Genomic DNA, 20,513 nt, shown 5'->3' with positions numbered 1-20,513 from the left:
ATCTGATCATTCAAGAGTAAAACCTCTTATCCATTAACCAGTTTCTTCCTATTTTCCTCTTCCTCCCCCTAGTCTCTGGAAACTACCAGTTTGTATTTTGTCTCTATGCATTAATTTGTTCTATATATTTCATATAAATGGAGTCATATAGTATGTGACTTTGTGGCTTCTTTCACTTAAGCATAATGTTTTGAGATTTATTCACATTGTAGCGTGTACTTTCACTCCTTTTTGTGGCTGAAAAATATTTCATTGGATGTAAATGCCACAATTTATCTACTGATGGACATCTGGGCTGTTTCCAAGCAACTTACTTTTTGCCCATAATATTACAGACATCTTCCAGGTTAATATATTCAGAAGGACCTTATTCTCTTTCTTTTCTTCAAAGTATTTTTTTTTAAATACCCGATAACACATCATTTCACCTATCTTCATGTTCTGGTATACATCTTTAAAACTAAGAACACTTTCTTTCTAACCATGATGCTATCCATCCCTCAATTATTAATGATTAAAAATACTGACTTTTATGCTTAGTGAAATAAATCCGAGAAAGACAAATACTGTATGATATCACCTATATCTGGGTTCTGAAACATAAAACTAGTGAGTAACCAAACAAGAAACAGATACTGAGAAAAAACAGTGCCTACCAGTGGGCAAGATAGAGATAGGGGATTAAAAGATTAAAAAGTGCTATATATAGGGACTTCCCTGGTGGTCCAGTGGCTATGTCTCTGCACTGCCAATGTAGAGCACCCAGGGTTTGATCCCTGGTCAGAGAACTAAATCCCACATGCTTCAACTATGAGTTAACATGCCACAACTAAGATCCAGCACAGACAAATATATAAGCAAACATTTAAAAAACCTGCTATGTATAAAATAAACAAGCTGCCAGGACATATTGTACAGCACAAGGAATGAAGTAAGTGTAAATGGAGTATAACCTTTAACAATTGTGAATCATGATATGTACATGGAAACATGTAATTATATACTATATATCAACTATACCTCAATTAAAAAAAAAACTGGTTCTGTTTTAATTTAAGGTATTAACTAGTTATGTTCAACTATAGAGTTTAACTTAGTGATTTCTTGATTGTGACTTCTATTTAAAAGTTTCATGCTTGCTTCAAAACTGAAGTGTTAGCTAACTTTTACCTAGGTGATAAATCTTGCCTTTATTCCTCCAACCAAGAAATTTCTACTCAAATTAGGAAATATAAAAATGTAACACATTTTACAATAATGATATTTTATATAGTTTGGATGGTGGAAAAAACATTAAATTAATGAAGTAAATATTACATTTATTGTGAATACTGAATTCTCCAAAGTTTTCTGAAATAATAAAGCACTGCTGGGCTGCCACCTATGGGGTCGCACAGAGTCGGACACAACTGAGGTGACTTAGCAGTTGGTGTTCATAGTGGTGACCAGGGCTGCAGTATAATTAAGGAAACAGCAATATAATTAACATGAGTTTGAGCAAACTCAGGGAGATAGTGAAGGACAGGGAAGCCTAGCATGCTGCAGTCCATGGGGTCACAAACAGTTGGACATGACTTAGCCACTGAACAACAATCTCATTAAAAGTTGTTAATATTGTTATAACTTGGGTCAAAACAGAAAACTGGCCCAACCTGAAGTCCAGTACCTTGAGAATAATACCATATATTTATATACCACTTTATAGTTTTGAAACATTTTCACTTCTTAAAAAGGCATAATAAGCCAAATTACAAAAGAAAAATTGATAAATTTATCCTATTAAAATTAATATATTTTAAAATGCATGCAAAAATTCTAATTTGATGTATGTAACAATCCAGAGCAGAAGAACCAGCAAGTATTATTATCTCTGTTCCATGGGTTAAGACAACTGAGGCTAACAAAGAATGTTATTTTTAATACCATGTAACTGTTAAGAAGCCAAGTCATTCAGAAAAATGATTGTTAATTGAAGAATAGATCCACCTAAATCACTTTGCTAATGTATTAATATGAATACTCAAACATTTAAATGATAGTTAATATTCAGAGAAATCTGATAAATAATCATTTTTACAGTACATAAATAAATTTGTATCTATAATCTGTTTCACTTGATGAAAATAGTTCCTGAAGAAGAATTTCTTTATCAGGTAATATATTATTTAACATATCCTAGTATATAAGTACATATTTGAAGTCTCTGTGATACGGTAAAATTAAAATCATATTTACTTTGAAATGATTAAAAGTAAGTTTTGCAAGATAATTTATTTGTTCTAAAGCTAACATGTCAATATTCAAGGCCCAACACAGAGTTTTAAAAGCTGTCTCACATATGAAAAAGTGTTAAGTTATTAAAATTTACATTAGGTGAAATGCTATGCCTGGAGCTAAAAAAGCTAGAAAGCTTTTTCCTAAGCATTTAAACAAGACACTGATACTGGTGACATCTTTAAAGATGTAAGATGAGAGCAAGTCTCATCATCAATCATGATTAATTTTTAAGTAGGAATGGACAGCTCAGAGGATTGACCAATAATAACAACTACAATTCATTATGAATTTAAATTCATCAATTTAATTCATCAATTCATAAATTCATCAATTTTTCTCATTGATGCTCATCAACTGGTAGTTTATAAGATTTTACTTGAGAACATTCACAACATTAAAAACAACAACAAAAAAGGAAGAAAAAACAGAAGGAAGGAAATAGACTTAGTGCTGCCCAATACCATCACTGAAAATCTTACCAAAGACTGAATAAGAAGGAGCCTTAAAACCTTTATACCACATAGGGATCCTAAAAAATATATCTGAGGCACACTGGCAGGGCAGTATGAAATGATTTCTACTGCCACTGGCCATATTGTACCTGTTCTGTGGATAATTAGTCCTTCAGTTCCAAAGCTGTCAATCTGGCACCTTTCACGAGCACTATATTCACTTTAAATAAAACAAACAAAACAAAACAAAATTTATAATTCAAAGAACAAAAGAACTTAAAAACAAAAACTGCAAATTGAACCAACTCTATAATTGTGACATGAACCAAAAAATAAGAAAAGTGAAGTACCAGTAACATTATACAGTTTAAGATTCTGTTGAACTCTATATCATAACTTTATAAAGTTTAAACCAGATAGTTTAGGTACTTTTGTACTACGCAAGTAAACACTTACGTTTAAAAATTTCTTCACTGTATCAGTACTGAAAGTTATATTACTTCATCTTGGTATTCAAATAGGTTTATTAAACTACACTTTACTACAGCTTCCATACACACCCAATATTGTGTCCTAAAATGTCTGGATGGCTAACTAGGAAAAAATAAGGAAAATGTGTGTCCATAATTATTAAAAATATATAAAACAATTTACATATATGCACCATACCTGCAGTTGACCATTTAATGAACTCAAGTCTTCTGCTTTCTTCTCTAAAGACTGAACCCAGACTTTTCTTTTTTGTCGGCATCTTGAAGCTGCTGCTCTATTTCTTTCCAGAAACTTCCTCCTTTTTTCATCGGGATCTTCATTAGCTGCTCTTCTTCGACGACCAGTTGTATTTTGAGTCTGTGGAGTTGTGTGAGCTGGAGAAGCCTATAATAGACACAAATGAAAGCTTTTTATATTTGTACCTAGTGATTAAAATTAATATAATAGGCAGTAAAGGACTGCAAAGGTGAAAGTGAAAGTCACTTAGTTGTGCCACCTCTTTGTGACCCCACGGACTATACATTCCATGGAATTCTCCAGGCCAAAACACTGGAATGGGTAGCCTTTTCCTTCTCCAGTGGATCTTCCTGACCAAGGAATTGAACCGGGCTCTCCTGCATTGCAGTTGGATTCTTTATCAACTGAGCTACCAGGGAAGCCCCTTGCAAAGGTGACAGGTACTAATTTTATTTTCTAAGTCTCATTGTATACCTAAATATTCTGAAGCAATGTACAAATCACCCTGTTGTTTAACAAATTCCTTGAAATAAATAAGCATTGCTAAACCAAGACTCTCACTAACTGTCACAGTGAATGTATTCTTTGTTGTTCAGTTGCTGAGTTGTGTCTGACTCTTTGCCACCCCATGGACTGCAGCATGCCAGGCCTCTCTTTCTTTCAGTATCTCCTGGAGTTTGCTCAAACTCATGTCCATTTAGGCGGTGATGACATCCAACCATCTCATCTTCTATCACCCCCTTCTCCTCCTCCCTTCAATCTTTCCCAGTATCAAGGTCTTTTCCAATGAGTTGGCTCTTTGCATCAGGTGGCCAAAGTACTGGAGCTACAGCATCAATATTCATACAATGACTATTCAGAGTTGATTTCCTTTAGGATTGTATTCTATTCTTTAATGTCTGTATAAATAATATTTTCATGTTTATAGAGAGAATACAAAGAAATTAAAAAATGCAATCAATACAAATGATGATGTAGAGATATTTTATTTTTCCAAGTGCACTTTTAAGCAAACATTGTTATTATTCAATCCATTGATTATTAAGATTCTAATAAAAAATAACTTTTTATTTAAATTCACTATGGGAAACCATGGTTTCTAATGCTATTTTTGAAATAAAAAATAGCATTAAACTGTAAATGTTTTTTAAAAATTGGTTTCTCTAAAATTAAGGAGTTGAAAGTACATACACATTTTAGTATATTCAGCTTTTCTTCAGTTTCTGAAATTTGGGGTCAGTCTTTTTCTAAGGGTCAGGTTTATATAATTATTAATGCTCATTTTCCTGGTAGGTAGAATCCCAGAGCCTAGATTTGCATTTTAATTGGTCCGCCTGCTCTGCAAAATCAGCCAGACAGAAATCTTCAGTCATTATTGATACTGTCCAGTGTTTAAGATTATAGAATATCTTCATGTCTCTCACAAATCCCAAAATTGTGCCACAGAACACCTGAACACAGGAGATAAGTTATTAAACCCTCAGAAACAGTGCAAAAGAAAGCACTTTGTGGCCGTAGACACATGATCCAAAGCAGCAGCCTGAAAACAAATCTCTTGCCTCTACTTTAATGATATTTTAAAATGATGTAAACAAAAATTTCTACATTCTCTTAATCTATACCATAGGCAGAAATCTTTAAGTTCTGCAGGTAATTAACCTGAATTATCTTGGAGAAGGCAATGGCACCCCACTCCAGTACTCTTGCCTGGAAAATCCCATGGACAGAGGAGCCTGGTAGGCTACAGTCCATGGGGTCGCTAAGAGTCGGACACGACTGAGCGACTTCACTTTCACTTTTCCCTTTCATGCACTGGAGAAAGAAATGGCAACCCACTCCAGTATTCTTGCCTGGAGAATCCTAGGGACGGCGGAGCCTGGTGAGCTGCCGTCTATGGGGTCGCACAGAGTCGGACACGACTGAAGCGACTTAGCATAGCATAGCATAGCATAGCATAACATATATATCTCTACCTCTAACAAGGATTTGAGGCTACTTAGAAGCATATATTCTTCCTTCTCTCCCTTTTTCTATTGATTCATTCATTCTACTTCACTGAAAAATATACAGGAACTATTCTAATGATATAGCAGTGATAGAGCAGATAAAAGTCCTGCTCTCCTGGAGCTTCATTCCAATACAATAAAGTATAAAAATATAAATAAAAATGAGATCCAGGTAAACTATAGTTAGTACAATAAATTACATTCATTTTCTTTTAAATAAACTTTTAAGTATGTAAAAGCCATACTGAACTTGCCAGCCATAGATAAACAGCCATGAGCTGCATTAGCCTCATGAGCCAGTTGGCTAACCCTGAATTAAGACATAAGAACACACTCACTTTTCCTCTCTTTTGGCCCCTAAGTAAAGTTGCTTTGGTAGATGACAACTACAGCTATTTCACTTTATCTTAAGTTTCACAAAGGTAAAATACAGTTACCTAAACACCTATGCTTAGGAGGTAGTATTAAACTTGCTGTTCATCTGTGTTTCTTTAATTGGAAAGTTTTACTTTTAAATGCCAATATTCTTTAAGTAGAGAAGAAAAAGGTCTAAATAGAGCTCTGAAACATTTAACAGAAATACAGTAATGCTTTACTGCAGACATATAGAAATGGCAATCATCTAATGGCCAGACACTAAGAGTGAAACGGGCCTCTAGTATAAACCGTTGCCATTAAACCTATCTGGTACTTTGGTGACATTTCATAAGTGTTAATTCAAGAACTGTCTTATATCAGTAATATGGTTCATATATACATTACTTGTTGAATACAACCAATAGTAAAAAAGTTTTCTTTAAATACTATTGATGGATACTGTGCCATTTTAAACCAACATACAGATACTCTGAGAAATATTTTATAGAGTGCCCTCAGCAGTAACAACTGCTTATTTTTTGTATCAATACTTTCATGTTGAACTACCTTAAGGCTTTTTTAATACACTTTTGGAATAAAAATTTGACCAGAAAAATCTTTTCAAAGTATACAGTCACTGAAGTCACACTGTGTAGTTTCTTTTTTTTAAGGAAAACTGAGTGATGAATGATAAAAACAACACACATACCGGAGTTTCTGTGGTGGATGTGGCTGGCTGTTGTAATGACTGTGGTCGAGATTCCTCTGATTGAGTCCTAACCAATCCACTACCGTGACCTTTGACAGTATCGCCATTGGTAACTGGAGGATGTTGTTGGGTCAAAGCAGCTTTTAATCTCTGAAATGCAAATACCAATTTAAAAAAAATGCTCCCTGCTTTCTACCCAAATCTAACTCCCAACACACTTTTGGTTAACCAAATGAGACATCTGTTAATGAATACATAAATACATTGGCTTTAAACTTAGTTTTGATTTATTATATTCCACTGCATTCCTAAATATCAGTAAGACAGATAAAAGCACCTTTGGGAAGCTTTCCTGAGTCTTTTTTGGCAACTTTTCCTCTCTTCTTTCTTTGGAAATAGCATAAAGGGGTAGATAATAGAGAAGAGCTTTAGACAAAGTCCCCTACATGATTCTTATACAATTGTTTTCATTTACTTCAACTAAGAATAATTGAGGAAATTTGTAATTTATTTTCATCTGTGCATATCTTAATATCTGTAACTGATCCAGATACCTTAAAAATAGAGGTATATATGAGTGCTCGCTTCGGCAGCACATATACTAAAATTGGAACGATACAGAGAAGATCAGCATGGCCCCTGAGCAAGGATGACACGCAAATTTGTGAAGCGTTCCATATTTTAAAAAAAAATAGAGGTATATATGAAAAGAGCACCAATATTTCTGCTTAAGCAAGTGTCAGTAGACATTTTCTACGCTAATCATTGTAGATTCTGGGTACAATTTTAAAAACAAGGTCAGTAGTGTAAAAAATGTTTTGTTGAGGTATAAGTTACATACAGTAAAATGAAGTCTTTTCAGCATATATTTCTATGAGTTTTAACAAGCACATACAGTTGTGCATCCACCTCCTACAATCAGGATACAGAACAGTCCTATCACTCACCAGAACTTCCTCATGCTTCTTTCTTGTCACACTCTCCTCCCACCACAGTTCAGTTGCTCAGTTGTGTCCAACTCTTTACGATCCCAAGGACTGCAGCACGCCAGGCTTCCCTGTCCATCACCAACTCCCAGAGCTTGCTCAAACTCATGTCCAACCAGTTGGTGATGCCATCCAACCATCTTGTCCTCTGTTACCCCCTTCTCCTACCTTCAGTCTTTCCCAGCATCAGGGTCTTTTCCAATGAGTCAGTTCTTCGCATCAGGTGGCCAAAGTATTGGAGTTTCAGCTTCAGCATCAGTCCTTCCAATGAATATTCAGGACTGATTTCCTTTAGGATTGACTGGTTTGATCTCCCTGCAGTCCAAGGGACTCTCAAGGGTCTTCTCCAACACCACAGCTCAAAAGCATCAATTCTTTGGCACTGAGCTTTCTTTATGGTCCAACTCTCACATCCACACATGACTACCTCCCACCACAGTCCCTGCAAATCCCAAGTCTGTTTTTTGATTCTCAAAGTTTTGCCTTTTCCAGAATATCATATAAATGGAATCATACAGTGTATATAATAAGCCTTTTGAATCTGGCTTCTTTCCTTTAGCATAATGCACCTGAGATCCATCCCTGCTGCTGTGTTATCAGTAGTTTTTAAATCAGTTTCTAATAAACAGTATGTTGATTTTACAGATTAGGACACTAGAGATCATTTGCCCAAGGTCACACAGCCATTAAGCTAGTTAAGATCCTAGATTTAAATCTGGATCTCATTTTCAAAGTGCAGTTTTTCCATGGCATCATGTTGTGTATATTATCCTACCTCCCCCCACCAAAAAAAGAAGGGAAAAAAAAGAAAATGGAAAAATCAAGAAAGATAATCTAAGGCTGGATGGCTTGATGAGTCAAAAGAAAACTACAAGGGAATCCCCTGGTGGTCCAGTGGTTAGGACTTCACTCTGTCCCTGTCATAGGCCCAAGCTCAATCCCTAGTCAGGGACCCAAGATCCTGCAAGCCAAGTGGTGCAAAAGACAGCCACAAAGGATTCGGAATGCCAAGTCTGATATTGTAAACGTTAAAGCCATATCACCCCAGATTAGGTATGTTTTTCCCATCTTTTCTGACTGAGTACTTCTTTATGAACTGCAAACAGCAGTTCATAAAGTCCTAGTTTCTTCACTGGTTAGCATACATAAGATATACATATGTTTTTACACATATGTAAAGTCCTAGTTTCTTCACTGGTTAGCATACATAAGATATACTGTATATATATTAGCATACAAAATGTGTACAGCTGAGAAGATACTTTATTGTTTAGAAATTAACTGTCTCAAATTATCTGAACAAACTATCTGTAAAACTGGGAACAACGACAACTTCCTTTTAGGGCTGAGGTAAAGATTAAATATGTAAAACTTACCAGAGTTATATAAGGATTTCTTAATTGTTTATCAGCTTATCTTTTTCAAAAATATCTATTGAACCTCTATTTTCATAGTTCAGGTGTTAGGGTATGGACACCAAAGAATTAGGAGAGTTCCTTTACTTTCGTATTTTCAAAATATACTTAGGAAAAAAAGTACTCAGGGATCATTTTAAGGACAGGTTTAGCTCAGTCTGAAGCTAAATATTTAAATTTTTAAATTAAAATTTTAGTATTTAATATATTTAAAATTTTAAATTAAATATTTAATATATTTAAAAATTTTTTAAATATTTTATTTATTTATTTATTTGACTGTGCCAGGTCTTAGTTGCAGCATGTAAACTCTTAGTTGTGGCATGTGGGATCTGACCAGGGATCAAACTTGGGTCCCTGCATTGGGAGCACAGAGTCTTAGCTATTGGACCACTGTGAATTCCTCCAGATGTATTTTATTATGGAAAATATATTCTCAAGACTACATGGTACACTGCATCTTTCAGAATCCAGGTTAAGATTCCCAGTTCCATTTTTTCTTCCTTCTCTTGTAAACAAGCAGAAATACCCACATTAGCAGCTAAGATCCAGGAAATTGGGACACTCATAACTGATGGGATAATGTGGAAGTGGATGGATTAAAACTAATTAGGTAGGTGACCAAAGCAGTACTTGGCTGTAATCAGGAAGGAATACTTAAGCTAAATGGTCAAAGAAGTGAAAGCAAAAAGAGAGGAATTTGAAAGTGTGGGTCATATAAACAGAAGGAGGAGGATCTGGGGAGGTGGTCAGTGTGCATAATTACATCTTTTAAAAGCCAATCTATAATAGCATAAGGTTAGGGCTTTCATTTCTGATAACAAATGTATAAAAATATAAGTACTGGTTGAGATGTGAAGCTTGGTAAAGTATGTGTTGGTAAAACATTTTTAAGTCCTTAGGTAGAAAACAGAATTGAAGAGCATTTAAAGTTTTATAGTAAAGAGCTTAGCTCTTAGAATTAATGAAATACAGTAACTGCACATAGGGGAGTCTGAAGTACATAAACATCACTCTCTTGAATAATCTTTAGTAGGGCAAGTTACTACCTTATAGAGCACTTAAAAGCAGCATCAGTATTCATTCATTATCCTCTCTTGACTGCCCTAGGGTATACAGTACTCATCCAGTGAGGAAGCTCTAATGTTTGCTCCATGCTGTTACATTGATTACAATGGGTCTAACTTGGAAGTGTGCCACTGGATACAAAATGCAAGAAAAAGATTTTCAAGGGTTAATTAACACTGCTCTGAACTACAGATTTTTTTTAAACTACAAATTTTTTTTTAAACAAATATGTTTAAAAACAAATGTATGCTAAAAAAAATTACATTGGGTTAGGAGAAGAAAGTTGTCTAAATGGTGATTCATATACATTTTACAACTAATGTAAGGATATCTAAAACCACCCACATATATGTTGAGACATTTTAAAGAAGGGTAATTTGGTCCCCCCAAATTAATTAAAACATCTATAAATATGATATATTTATTTTACAACAGAATTTCGGAGCTAATCAATTAGTCCAGTTACCATCTTACAGATAAAGAAATTAAGGCCCAAAGAGTGAAGTTATTTCCCAGGATCACAGAGCAAGTTAAAAGCAGATCTAGGACCAGAAATTCTGTCTGTTGACTCCTAGTTCACTGAACAAACATATTTTAAACCAAAGTTTTTCCAAACTAGAGCTTTTGTCTCACATTAAGTATTCTAAGTATATTTTAGTAACCATTAAGAATATCAGACACTGGTCAGTCCATTACTGGATCAAAATTTCTATCAATAGAGAAATCTAATATAAGTAAATGAAGATTAAGTACTCAGAGAAATTATGTAAGATTTAACAGGTCTATATTCTCTAATATGTACAATAAAAGCTAGGCATAATTTTAATTTTAAACTAAAGCAAAGAAAACAAAAATCTTTATTACTATGTTTCTAAGCAGACTGGTGCTTTAATGTTAAGAGTTAAATTTTAGTGTTGTAAAATTTAGCTACTATGTTGAAAACTTTTTGTCTTAAAGACTGTGTCAATTAAAGAGTGAATATAGAAAAAAAAGAGTGAATATAGTCTTGTTGTGCTGACCAATGTGAGATTCATCTTAAGAGGTAACATGCTAAAAATTACTTGTTATTCAAATTCTATGTTATATGTTGTACCCATGAAAGCAAATTTTTATCACATCTGTCAGTACCTGGTAGGAATAAACTACTCAATCATAGTTCAAAGAAAAAACATAATGTTCTCTAGAAACAATTTATGAAAAAGTCAGATCCATATTTCATAAACACCACAAAAGCTCATCAGAGTAATAACCCTCCTTCTCCTGGGTGTTATCCTACCATCTGCTGCTCTATTACTTATCTTTATTTTGCAACTAATTAACAGCATAATCTTCTAAATTCAGCAAGTTAATTATCATTATTGTGGTCTTTGCAGCATCATCAGTCCTTGTGAAATCTTGCTCCCCACCCCCAGAGAACATATGAAAATGAAGTAGGTTGGGAGAGAGTCTGTTTCTTTGGAGTGGGCTCATTTGGTGTTTGCTGATTAGCTTGGCATGCAGAGGGAGGTCAGAAGAATTCTGCTGAACATGAGGCTCCATGCAGGGCCCAACTAAGTTAATGTAGGTTTCTGAACATTTGCCAAGATGCCCTCTGTCAGCTTTCAGTAGAAACCCCCTGCAGAAAACCCACTAGCTACCCACTGCATGAAAAGATATCTCTCAGTTTGTCACACAAGTCTTAAAGGAATGATTCTGGAGAATACAACTTAAATACTTAACTCAGTCTTCTTAAATGAAACTCCTGGATGGTTAACATTTTCTTATTCAGATGAGTTACTTTTTGATTACAAATATTACATAGGAAATTTGTTTTATTAGAAGAGTAACACAGGTAGCAAATATCTATGGTTTAATGTGCTTAATGACAAACAAAACCCTTAAACTATATCTACATTTGGTGAGAGCCAGTGAAATTTTGTAGAAAACAGTAGATCCCAGGAATTTTCCTAGAGTATTAAAAAATACTAGGTAATCTTTTATTTGTGGACCACCCCATACATTTTTACTTAAACTATGTTTTTACTTTTCCAAAGACTTAAAGTTCTTAAAAAACAAAACAAGCATGACTTGTCCTGAAAGAATTTCTTCAGCAAAAAAAGAAGGATCTTCTTTAAATATTTGTAACAGACACAAACACAATGCATATAAATCTTCCAGGAAGCACTGGGCACATGAAAATCAGGCCACCGCAAAAGCATCCTTGGCTATCTTAGGATACAATTAAGTTTCTCTTCAGCTATAGTGTACTACTCATTGTTCTGTGTTCCAATGCTGCCATTTCTCAAACATTATTTTTTAACCACATTTTAGCAGAGTTACTATTTAACATTAACAGACTGTGACCACAAAGGTCAAATAAATCCTTAGCAGAGATGCAGAATCAAACAGGGGAATGTTTAAATATTTTCAGAGAGTTGAAAACAACAAAGCAAAATCCAATTGAAGCAGTGAAAGAAGAAATTTTAATGTTTGCTGGGGGGCTTCAGACTGGTAAAAAGTCAGAAAAATTATTTAACATGTAACATGAATCTAGGGGATGTGAGCTGGGAACCATTCATTTGGAGAGAATGGAATTAGAGTTCTATCACTGACAGAGAAAAGAATCCAATCCCATGATCATTTATCTGATCATTAAGAAACCTCTGTGCACTAGGATATGAACCTAGTCTCAACTTTCTCTAGTTAGAATTATACTATTATTTATTTAGTAAATCTTTTTAGCCCCCCGATGCTTAATAAAATAAGAAAATCAATGCCACTGACATTTTAATTCAAGTTTAGAAACAATCAAACCAAACCATTCAAGGTTCTACCAACAGGAGAATGGATAAAGAAATTGTGGTATACTCACAGCACAGAAAACTACTCAGCAATAAAAAGAAACTACAATACACGCAACAACATGGATAAGTTTCATAGACACATGCTTAGCTGAACGCAAGAGTATATATTGATTTCATTTACATTGCTGGTGATAAATATCAACAGCTGGGGGAGATGGACTGAGGGAAGGGACATAAAGAAACGTGGGTAGATGTTAATGTTCTATACCATAATAGAGGTGAGTTACATGAATGCACTTAAACTGTACAGTTTAAATTGGTCCATTTCAATCTATGTAAATTTTACATTTAAGAAAGGCTTATTAAAAAATAATTCAGTGAGGGTAGGGAGTGGTCTGAGGAAGAATGACAGTTATATTGCTAATAATTGAAGCTGGGTGATGAGTACATGGGGATTCATTACAGAATCTTATTTACTTTGTATATAATACTTGAAATCTTCCATAACCAAAAGCTTAAAAAAGGAGGGGGGGAGGCTAATTTCTGAATCTTTTTATTTAATTAAAAAATAGGACAATCTTATTTACTATCCCAATTAAAACAGGTAATCACCTAAATATGGCTGTTTTATATGTTAGCAATATTCTACTAAGAAATTTAATTGGACTGTTAAATTTAAGCGAGGCAATTTGTGACTCCCATGCAATTTGGGGGGCCTTCAACCTATAACTGTGTTTCATATGTAAATATGTGAAATACAGCTTTGGTACTTTTCAGTGTACAAGCATACAAAGTATTTTTATTTTCACTAATTAAATTTCTCAAATTTATTCAGTTATTCAGGGAAACTTACTAGTTTCTATCTTACAGCCAAAAGTATTTCTTTAAATCTGATCTATTCTTTACAATTTGTGGAGGGAAAAGTCCACTGAATATGGAAAAGTATTCTGAGATGCAGAGTACAACAGGATCTCTTTAACTTCTATTTCTATTCTACATAGTTCTCACTAATTCAATTTTTCATTATAATAGTTACGTTAAGTAGGAAGTATAAAACACATTCCTAGTGAAGGTCTTCTGCTATCAAGTGAAAAAGATTCATCTTAGTTAGTTCCATGGCTTTGACCTAAACACGGTGTTACATGAAAAATTCCCCTCTTGGATTTTCAAGTTCTTTCACTATCATCAATAACCAGCTAATTTTAATACTCTTCAACCAACTATTATTCATTCAGATGGTATGTAAGTTTTACTGTTAAAAAAAAAAGTTATCACATGCCAAATTCAGATTGATTATTTGCATTAATGGAGAGTAGCAGCAAAAAATTTAAAGCCTTGCAATAATGCATAATGGTTTTTATGTGTGCAAATTTATAATGTCAGTATAGTGCCTAGCATAGAACTGAAACAAATAATAGGTGTCTAACAACTATTGATTGACTTTAGTTAAAAATTAGCTCTAAAATGTGTTAAACTGTAGAAGGGAGAATTATTTTGATTTAAAAGAAAATTAACCCACTGAACTCCCCACCCCATAGCAGCAACTTCAGGTCATCTACTAAGAAGATTAGCAAGTAAGAAAGATTTGAGGTGAAGAAAGACCCCAGAAATCAAAGTTTAATTCCTTTATTTTACAGATGAGGAAAATGAGTCTCAGAAAAATTAAAGTGGCTTGATTGGGGGTAGTGAACAGAAGCATTATGAGTAAAATGAAAATATGTCTTCCGATTCCTACTCTATAGTTCACCCCTTTAACATCGATTTCTTAAGTGCCTGAAACACAAGTCAAAAATATGGCTTTCCTTTATATATAATGTTTACTAACCTGTATACTATTTCAGAATTTTTTATTAATACTGTTCTACTCATTTGTGTGACTGTTTAAAATCATTTATTATGTCAGCACTGCCTTCAGATTACTTTTAGTTTCAGCTGCAATATCCCTAGCCTCCAGCAGGAGGAGTTTGCCTAAAAAGTCACATCAAACATCAGACAAACCAATGACAAAAACGAGAACTTTACTCCCAATCGATTCATTTGCTTTCAAGTACCAGTACCCTGTCACTATGCTAATTAAAACTTTCCTTTTCCAAACTTTCTGGTTCCCCTATAATGTAATACAGCCCATAAATTTATAAAATTTGATCTAAATTGTGCATCTGAAGTGGGCTTTAATTGAAAAAATGAATTCAAAACAGGGTCAAGATATGTACAGAACAAATAAAATCTTACCATTTTTGCTTCTGACTGTACTGGTTGAGGAGAGGAAGGACCTGGAATTCCTGGAACGCTAGGCACCATGGTGACTGGTCGAACAAGCTATCAGAAGATATTGAAAAATAATTACTAGAGAATATATTCAAAATGATATCTGTACTTTATTTGCACAATGGCTGCTATAATAACTTACATAAGTATATATTCATATGTATATGACAATATATTATACATTAACAGAAAGTATAAATTGTGTTGGCCAAAAAGTTCCTTCTGTTTTTAATGTAAAAATAAGACACATTTTTCATTTTCATCAAGAACTATATTGAACAACATATTCACTGTTTTGTTCCACTACCTTCTGCCATTTTTCAAGCAAGTTAATGATTCCATCTTCCCAAAACTTTTTATCTTTTTGAGCAAAGAACTGTTCTAGCTTCCTGTCATAATTTGTTTTAAAAATGGAATGTTTTTGTTACCTTTCAGTAGAGAATCACATGTAGAAGTTAACAGTCAAGAAGGTTTTTTTCACTTCACTTACGTGGAACCCAAATATCAAAGTGATGATTAGTCAAGCTGGTACAATGATTTTCAGTGCTTGATTTGGATATTTTGAGTATGTCAGCTATCAAACTCATGATATAAGATTAAGTGTTCTTAATTAATGCCTCGATTCAATCACTATCAACTTCAACAGGCCTACCCAACCGTGGGGCATCGTCCAGCAAGAAATCTCCAGCACGAACTTCACAAACCACTTTTGACACGTTCTATCAGACACCTTCTTCATTTACTACACAAGTCTCTTTTTTTCTGCATTTCAATTGCGTTTTTACTTTCTTGAAATAATAAAGCATAAATGTGTTGAAAATGTTGTTTTCTTTCATCTTCAATATTAAAATGGGTGTAAATATTCACCAATTTCAATTTTTTTTTAAAATGTACACTGATGTGACAGCTGTCACAATACAATTGAACAAAACCGTTTCAAATGAAGTTAAAGACAACTGAGTGCTACTAGAGCCATCTTACAGGGAGGGACTGAATGAACTTTTTGGTCAACCCAATATATTAATATTTATATTGTTAATATAAATATAATAATTGATAAAATTATGAGACTGCAGAATCAGAAAACTTCAGAAAACTGTATCTGAACCCTTACTGATCTTAATCCTGATTTATCCTTCAAAACTTGTTGATTTTTCTGAGACATTCATTTTTAATCTTCAGTTTTCATAATTTACTTTTTTAATAATTCCTTCTTATAGAAACTAATAATATTCACAGTGATGCAAAATTTCTCACAGATCTGTCACACTTTATTTTGAATGAGAAAGAATGTTAAAACTTGTATGCTGCTGCAGCTAAGTCATTTCAGTCGTGTCCGACTCTGTGCGACCCTATAGACGGCAGCCCACCAGGCTCCGCAGTCCCTGGGATTCTCCAGGCAAGAATACTGGAGTGGGTTGCCATTTCCTTCTCCAATGCATGAAAGGGAAAAGTGAAAGTGAAGTTGCTCAGTTGTCCGACTCTTAGCGACCCCATGGACTGTAGCCTACCAGGCTCCTTGGTCCATGGGATTTTCCAGGCAAGAGTACTGGAGTGGGGTGCCATTGTCTTCTCCTAAACTTGTATAACTAGGCATAAAAAGTAATTTCAACAATGAACTTTGCTTTTCTAAAATATATACATATAAAATGAACTTTGCTTTTCTAAAATATATACATATAAAATTTATAAATTATATACATGAAAGTTCTTTAATATATTAAATAAAGCATAATGACAAAGGAGAACCTGATTACCTCTAGAAATTTCACTAATAATGCTACTTAACAGATTTTCTATTGTCTTTTGCCTTCTTTTAAAAAAATGTAATATCAACACTGAATGATTAGTTATTGTACACTAAAGTATATCTCTTTTTCATTTCAGTTTCTCTCACTGCAGTTACATTTAACAGGATACCATATAAAGCCAGATACAAGAATGTTTCCCCATCAAAAATATCTGGAGAAAAGAGGGAGTAGTCACCTTACATTTGAGTCCTTCTAAAACTCTCAAATAATGCATTTTGAACTACAAAGTTCCATTTGAAGACAACACATTATCTTGACTTTGTGAAAATATCTGAAATATTACAGTCAATGCTAATTTTGGATACTTAGAAAGGTCACTTTAGTTAATAAAAATAAATATTTAATATTAATTTTAGTTAATATTCATGAGGATATAATCTCACCAAAAGTGTAAGGAGGATTTTAAAAATAATTTTAAAAAACTATACAATAAATGATTATAATGCACTGACCAGAAATATCTATCTACAAAGTGAAAAATAGAGACTGTCTTTTTATTATGAGTATTAGGACTTGATGTAATATTTCCAGGGTTATAATAGTAGATTCAAAAAGTGTTATACTGAAATTATTTAGATGAGGATGAAAATAATGTGTTTTGGAAAACTTTATGAGGTTCCTTAAAAAGTGGTTCTAATGACAAAAATTTGAATGTTGAAAACACATTTGAAGATACTATTATTTTATGAAATGTGAGAATAGAAATAAAAGCATTATTTCTAACGTATTATTCCAAAGAATGTGCCTTTAAATACTAAGTTATTGAATAGTATAACTAGATATTTAACTACTATCTATCTCTTTCAAAATTTATATAATTAACATGCCCCTCAGAAAACTTTTTGATCTTCTCATTAGGAAAAGTGGGAACTATCCATTGTCCATTCTAGTAGACCATTTAGAGTTTCACAGGCTTGGGACAGCAAAAGAATTCCATAAACCCAACATGACCATAAAAGTTCAGAATGCTTTTATAAACAATTTCTCTAATAATCAAAATAACATGGAGTTACCCGATAAATGTTCCAGTATAAATATCTTCTTACAGAATAGAAATCTATGTTAATATTTGAATTCTACAAATCTAGCAAATTGAAATGGGTTGAATAAGGAATTAGTTTTTTTTATTTCAACCTTAAGTTTATTTTTTTAATTTATTTTTTAATTGAAGGATAATTGCTTTACAGAATTTTGCCGGTTTCTGCCAAACACCAACATAAATCAGTCATAGGTATACATATGTCCCCTCACTCTTGAACCTTAGGAGTTAGTTAATACTAAAAATAAAAGGAAAACAATTAAGATTTTGAGGATTGAAAAATGTTGTTTATCCAGTTATGTTTGCCTTGAAAGATTTACACTATCACAGTAAATATCAATGAGTAAATATTACTCAACACTAAGTATTTTGTTGAATTCAGTTTCATAAACTAATCAAGCAGCCCCAAGTGTATTTTCTGATTATAAAGATCAGTTTTCTATAAAGAAAATATTAAATAGTCTAAAAACTTACTGGGACTGCAGCTGGAACATGCACATTAGAACTTGTGATTGATGCAGGAATAGCAACAGGCATGGTTTGTCCATTAGGAAGATGTAACAGAAGAGGAAATGGGCCTGGTACAGGACTAAGGAAAACAAAAGAAGGGCAATTAGAGAAAAGAAATCCATATCAATGATGTCTAAAAAAATAGAAAAGTATTTTTACTCCTATTATAATTTAAAAATAAATTTTCCAGAGAAATCTAAAAAATTAACAAACAAAACAGGAGAAACAGAGAACAGACAAGTGGTTGCCAGAGGGACGGGAATGGAAGGATGAGAGAAATTAAGAGGTACAAACTTCCAGTTGCAAAATAAATGAGTCACAGGAATCAAATTTGCAGTGTGAGGAATATAATCATTAATAATGTAATATCATCCCTGTATGGTAACAAAGGTGGTCAGAAGATACAAACTTATAGTTAGAAGATACATAAGTACTAGGGATATAATGTGTATGTGTATGGTGTGCTCAGTCATGTCTGACTCTTTGCAACCCCGTGGACTATAGCTGCTTGCCAGGCTCCTCTGTCCATGGAATTTTCCAGGCAAGAATCCTGGAGTGGGTTGCCATTTCCTTCTCCAGAGGATCTTCCTGACCCAAGCATATCTTATGTCTCCTGCACTGGCAGGTGGGTTCTTTACCACTAGTGCCACTTGGGAAGCCCTAAGTGTTCACTGTATATCTCAATAAAACTGGAAAAAAAAAAAAGAACAAGAGGTCCAGCCCAAGGAAAATGCCCATGTGACAGATGCAAACTTGATACCATTTCTCATAAAATGAACAAAATACCCACAAAAAATTATACATGGTATATATACACCACTCAAGTAATTAAACAAAAATTTCTGAACCACTGCAAAGCACAATGTAAAATTTAATTAGTTTAATTGCATCTTAAATGTACAATGTATGTAAGCAGTGTAGGAAAAAAGGAAAAAAATGGGAAAAGCTACGAATTACTTAGAGAATAATCTGCAATACATTAACTGAGAAAAATTATCAGAAAGCTCTTGAGACCTCCCTGTAAAAACTGAAAGAAATGTTTTGTATTAGTCGCTCAGTTGTGTCTATGACTCTTTGCAACACCACGGACAATAGCCTGCCAGGCTCCACTGTCCATGGGATTCCTCCAGGCAAGAATACTGGAGTGGGTAGCCATTCCCTTCTCCAGGGGATCTTCCTGACCTAGGGATCAAAGCCGAGTCTCCCTCGCTGCAGGCAGATTCTTTACCACCTGAGCCACGAGGGAAGCCCTGAAAAAAATGTTATCTAGTGATAAAGATAATCTTATGTGTTTTGTGTAAAATAACATGAAAATAAGGGATCATCTTAAAATCACATTCTGTGTTAATTTGTCTTTAAAATTAAGCACTGTATATGTTTTCTAATTTGTTAGAAAACATTTGTTAGAAAACATTTTACATATAAAAAAAAATTACCCAAGCGGTTTTTCCAAAAATAAAAGCATGCAAAAATGATTAACATACACACAAAATTAAGGCCACAATTAGAATAATTAAATGTCTTAGGAAAATCATGACAAGAAAAACTTAACAATTCATAAAATTCAATGACTGGCCCAAATCACTTACACGATTGGCCTGTTGGAGGACGGTGCCTGGGTGATTACAGTACTTGAGGTTGGTGAAGGTACTGCCTGCTGAATAATGACACTTGAGTCAGAACTTGTAAGCAGCACATTGGGAACTTGTAAAGATGCTGGACGAACGATAGCTGATGTGGGCTGTGCAGTTTGTGCCAATGGTACTTCCTATTTAATAATGAGATGGAGAAACAATGAAATTTAAAAATCCAAGTCAATTCATGTACCTTAATGAACAGAATACAACACATCTCTTAAAAAATCCCCATAAACTTAGTACTTAGTATCACCCCAAAATATATTAATATTTATTTAAAGTTAATTAAGAGAAAATTGTAGAAGCAGTTGTTTCAAATGCAATGTTAATATTTTAATTAAAAAAAATCTGAGTGGTTTTTTCAGTACAACTTGTTTTACCATCAATCCAGAAATAACTTAGGCTGGGCAACTTGGCTATATAACTCCATGAAAATTATAGTAAAAAATAAAACTACAATTCCATT

The 20,513-nt window shown here is 33.7% G+C and overlaps 1 protein-coding gene and 1 non-coding gene across 25 annotated transcripts in view; one reads left to right on the top strand and one right to left on the bottom strand.

The window, feature by feature from the left end:
• Positions 1 to 20,513, bottom strand: part of ATF2 (activating transcription factor 2) — an 84,597-nt gene that overhangs the window by 14,836 nt on the left and 49,248 nt on the right. For 19 of the 24 annotated variants that reach the window (XR_014080862.1, XR_014080861.1, XR_014080864.1 and 16 more), the window contains 5 exons: positions 20,000 to 20,178; positions 18,375 to 18,489; positions 15,015 to 15,101; positions 6,531 to 6,680; positions 3,399 to 3,605 (listed from right to left, as the gene is read on the bottom strand). Coding sequence is in view for 20 of the 24 variants with exons in the window: in XM_081585383.1 (XP_081441509.1) it covers positions 3,399 to 3,605; positions 6,531 to 6,680; positions 15,015 to 15,101; positions 18,375 to 18,489; positions 20,000 to 20,178 (738 nt within the window). In the remaining 4 variants the exon portion in view is untranslated. Of the gene's footprint in view, positions 1 to 2,561; positions 2,950 to 3,398; positions 3,606 to 6,530; positions 6,681 to 15,014; positions 15,102 to 18,374; positions 18,490 to 19,999; positions 20,179 to 20,513 lie in introns of those variants that run through there. The other 5 variants (XM_081585396.1, XM_081585394.1, XM_081585398.1 and 2 more) reach the window with 1 other exon arrangement.
• Positions 7,108 to 7,214, top strand: LOC145543859 (U6 spliceosomal RNA). The gene has a single exon (XR_014081107.1). It is a non-coding gene; the product is annotated as a U6 spliceosomal RNA (small nuclear RNA).

The sequence above is a fragment of the Giraffa tippelskirchi genome, chromosome 3, assembly GCF_054371585.1.
Source record: "Giraffa tippelskirchi isolate mGirTip1 chromosome 3, T2T-mGirTip1v1.2.pri, whole genome shotgun sequence".
In the NCBI taxonomy this organism is placed as follows: Eukaryota; Metazoa; Chordata; class Mammalia; order Artiodactyla; family Giraffidae; genus Giraffa; species Giraffa tippelskirchi.
This window is presented reverse-complemented; position numbering and strand designations above follow the sequence as displayed.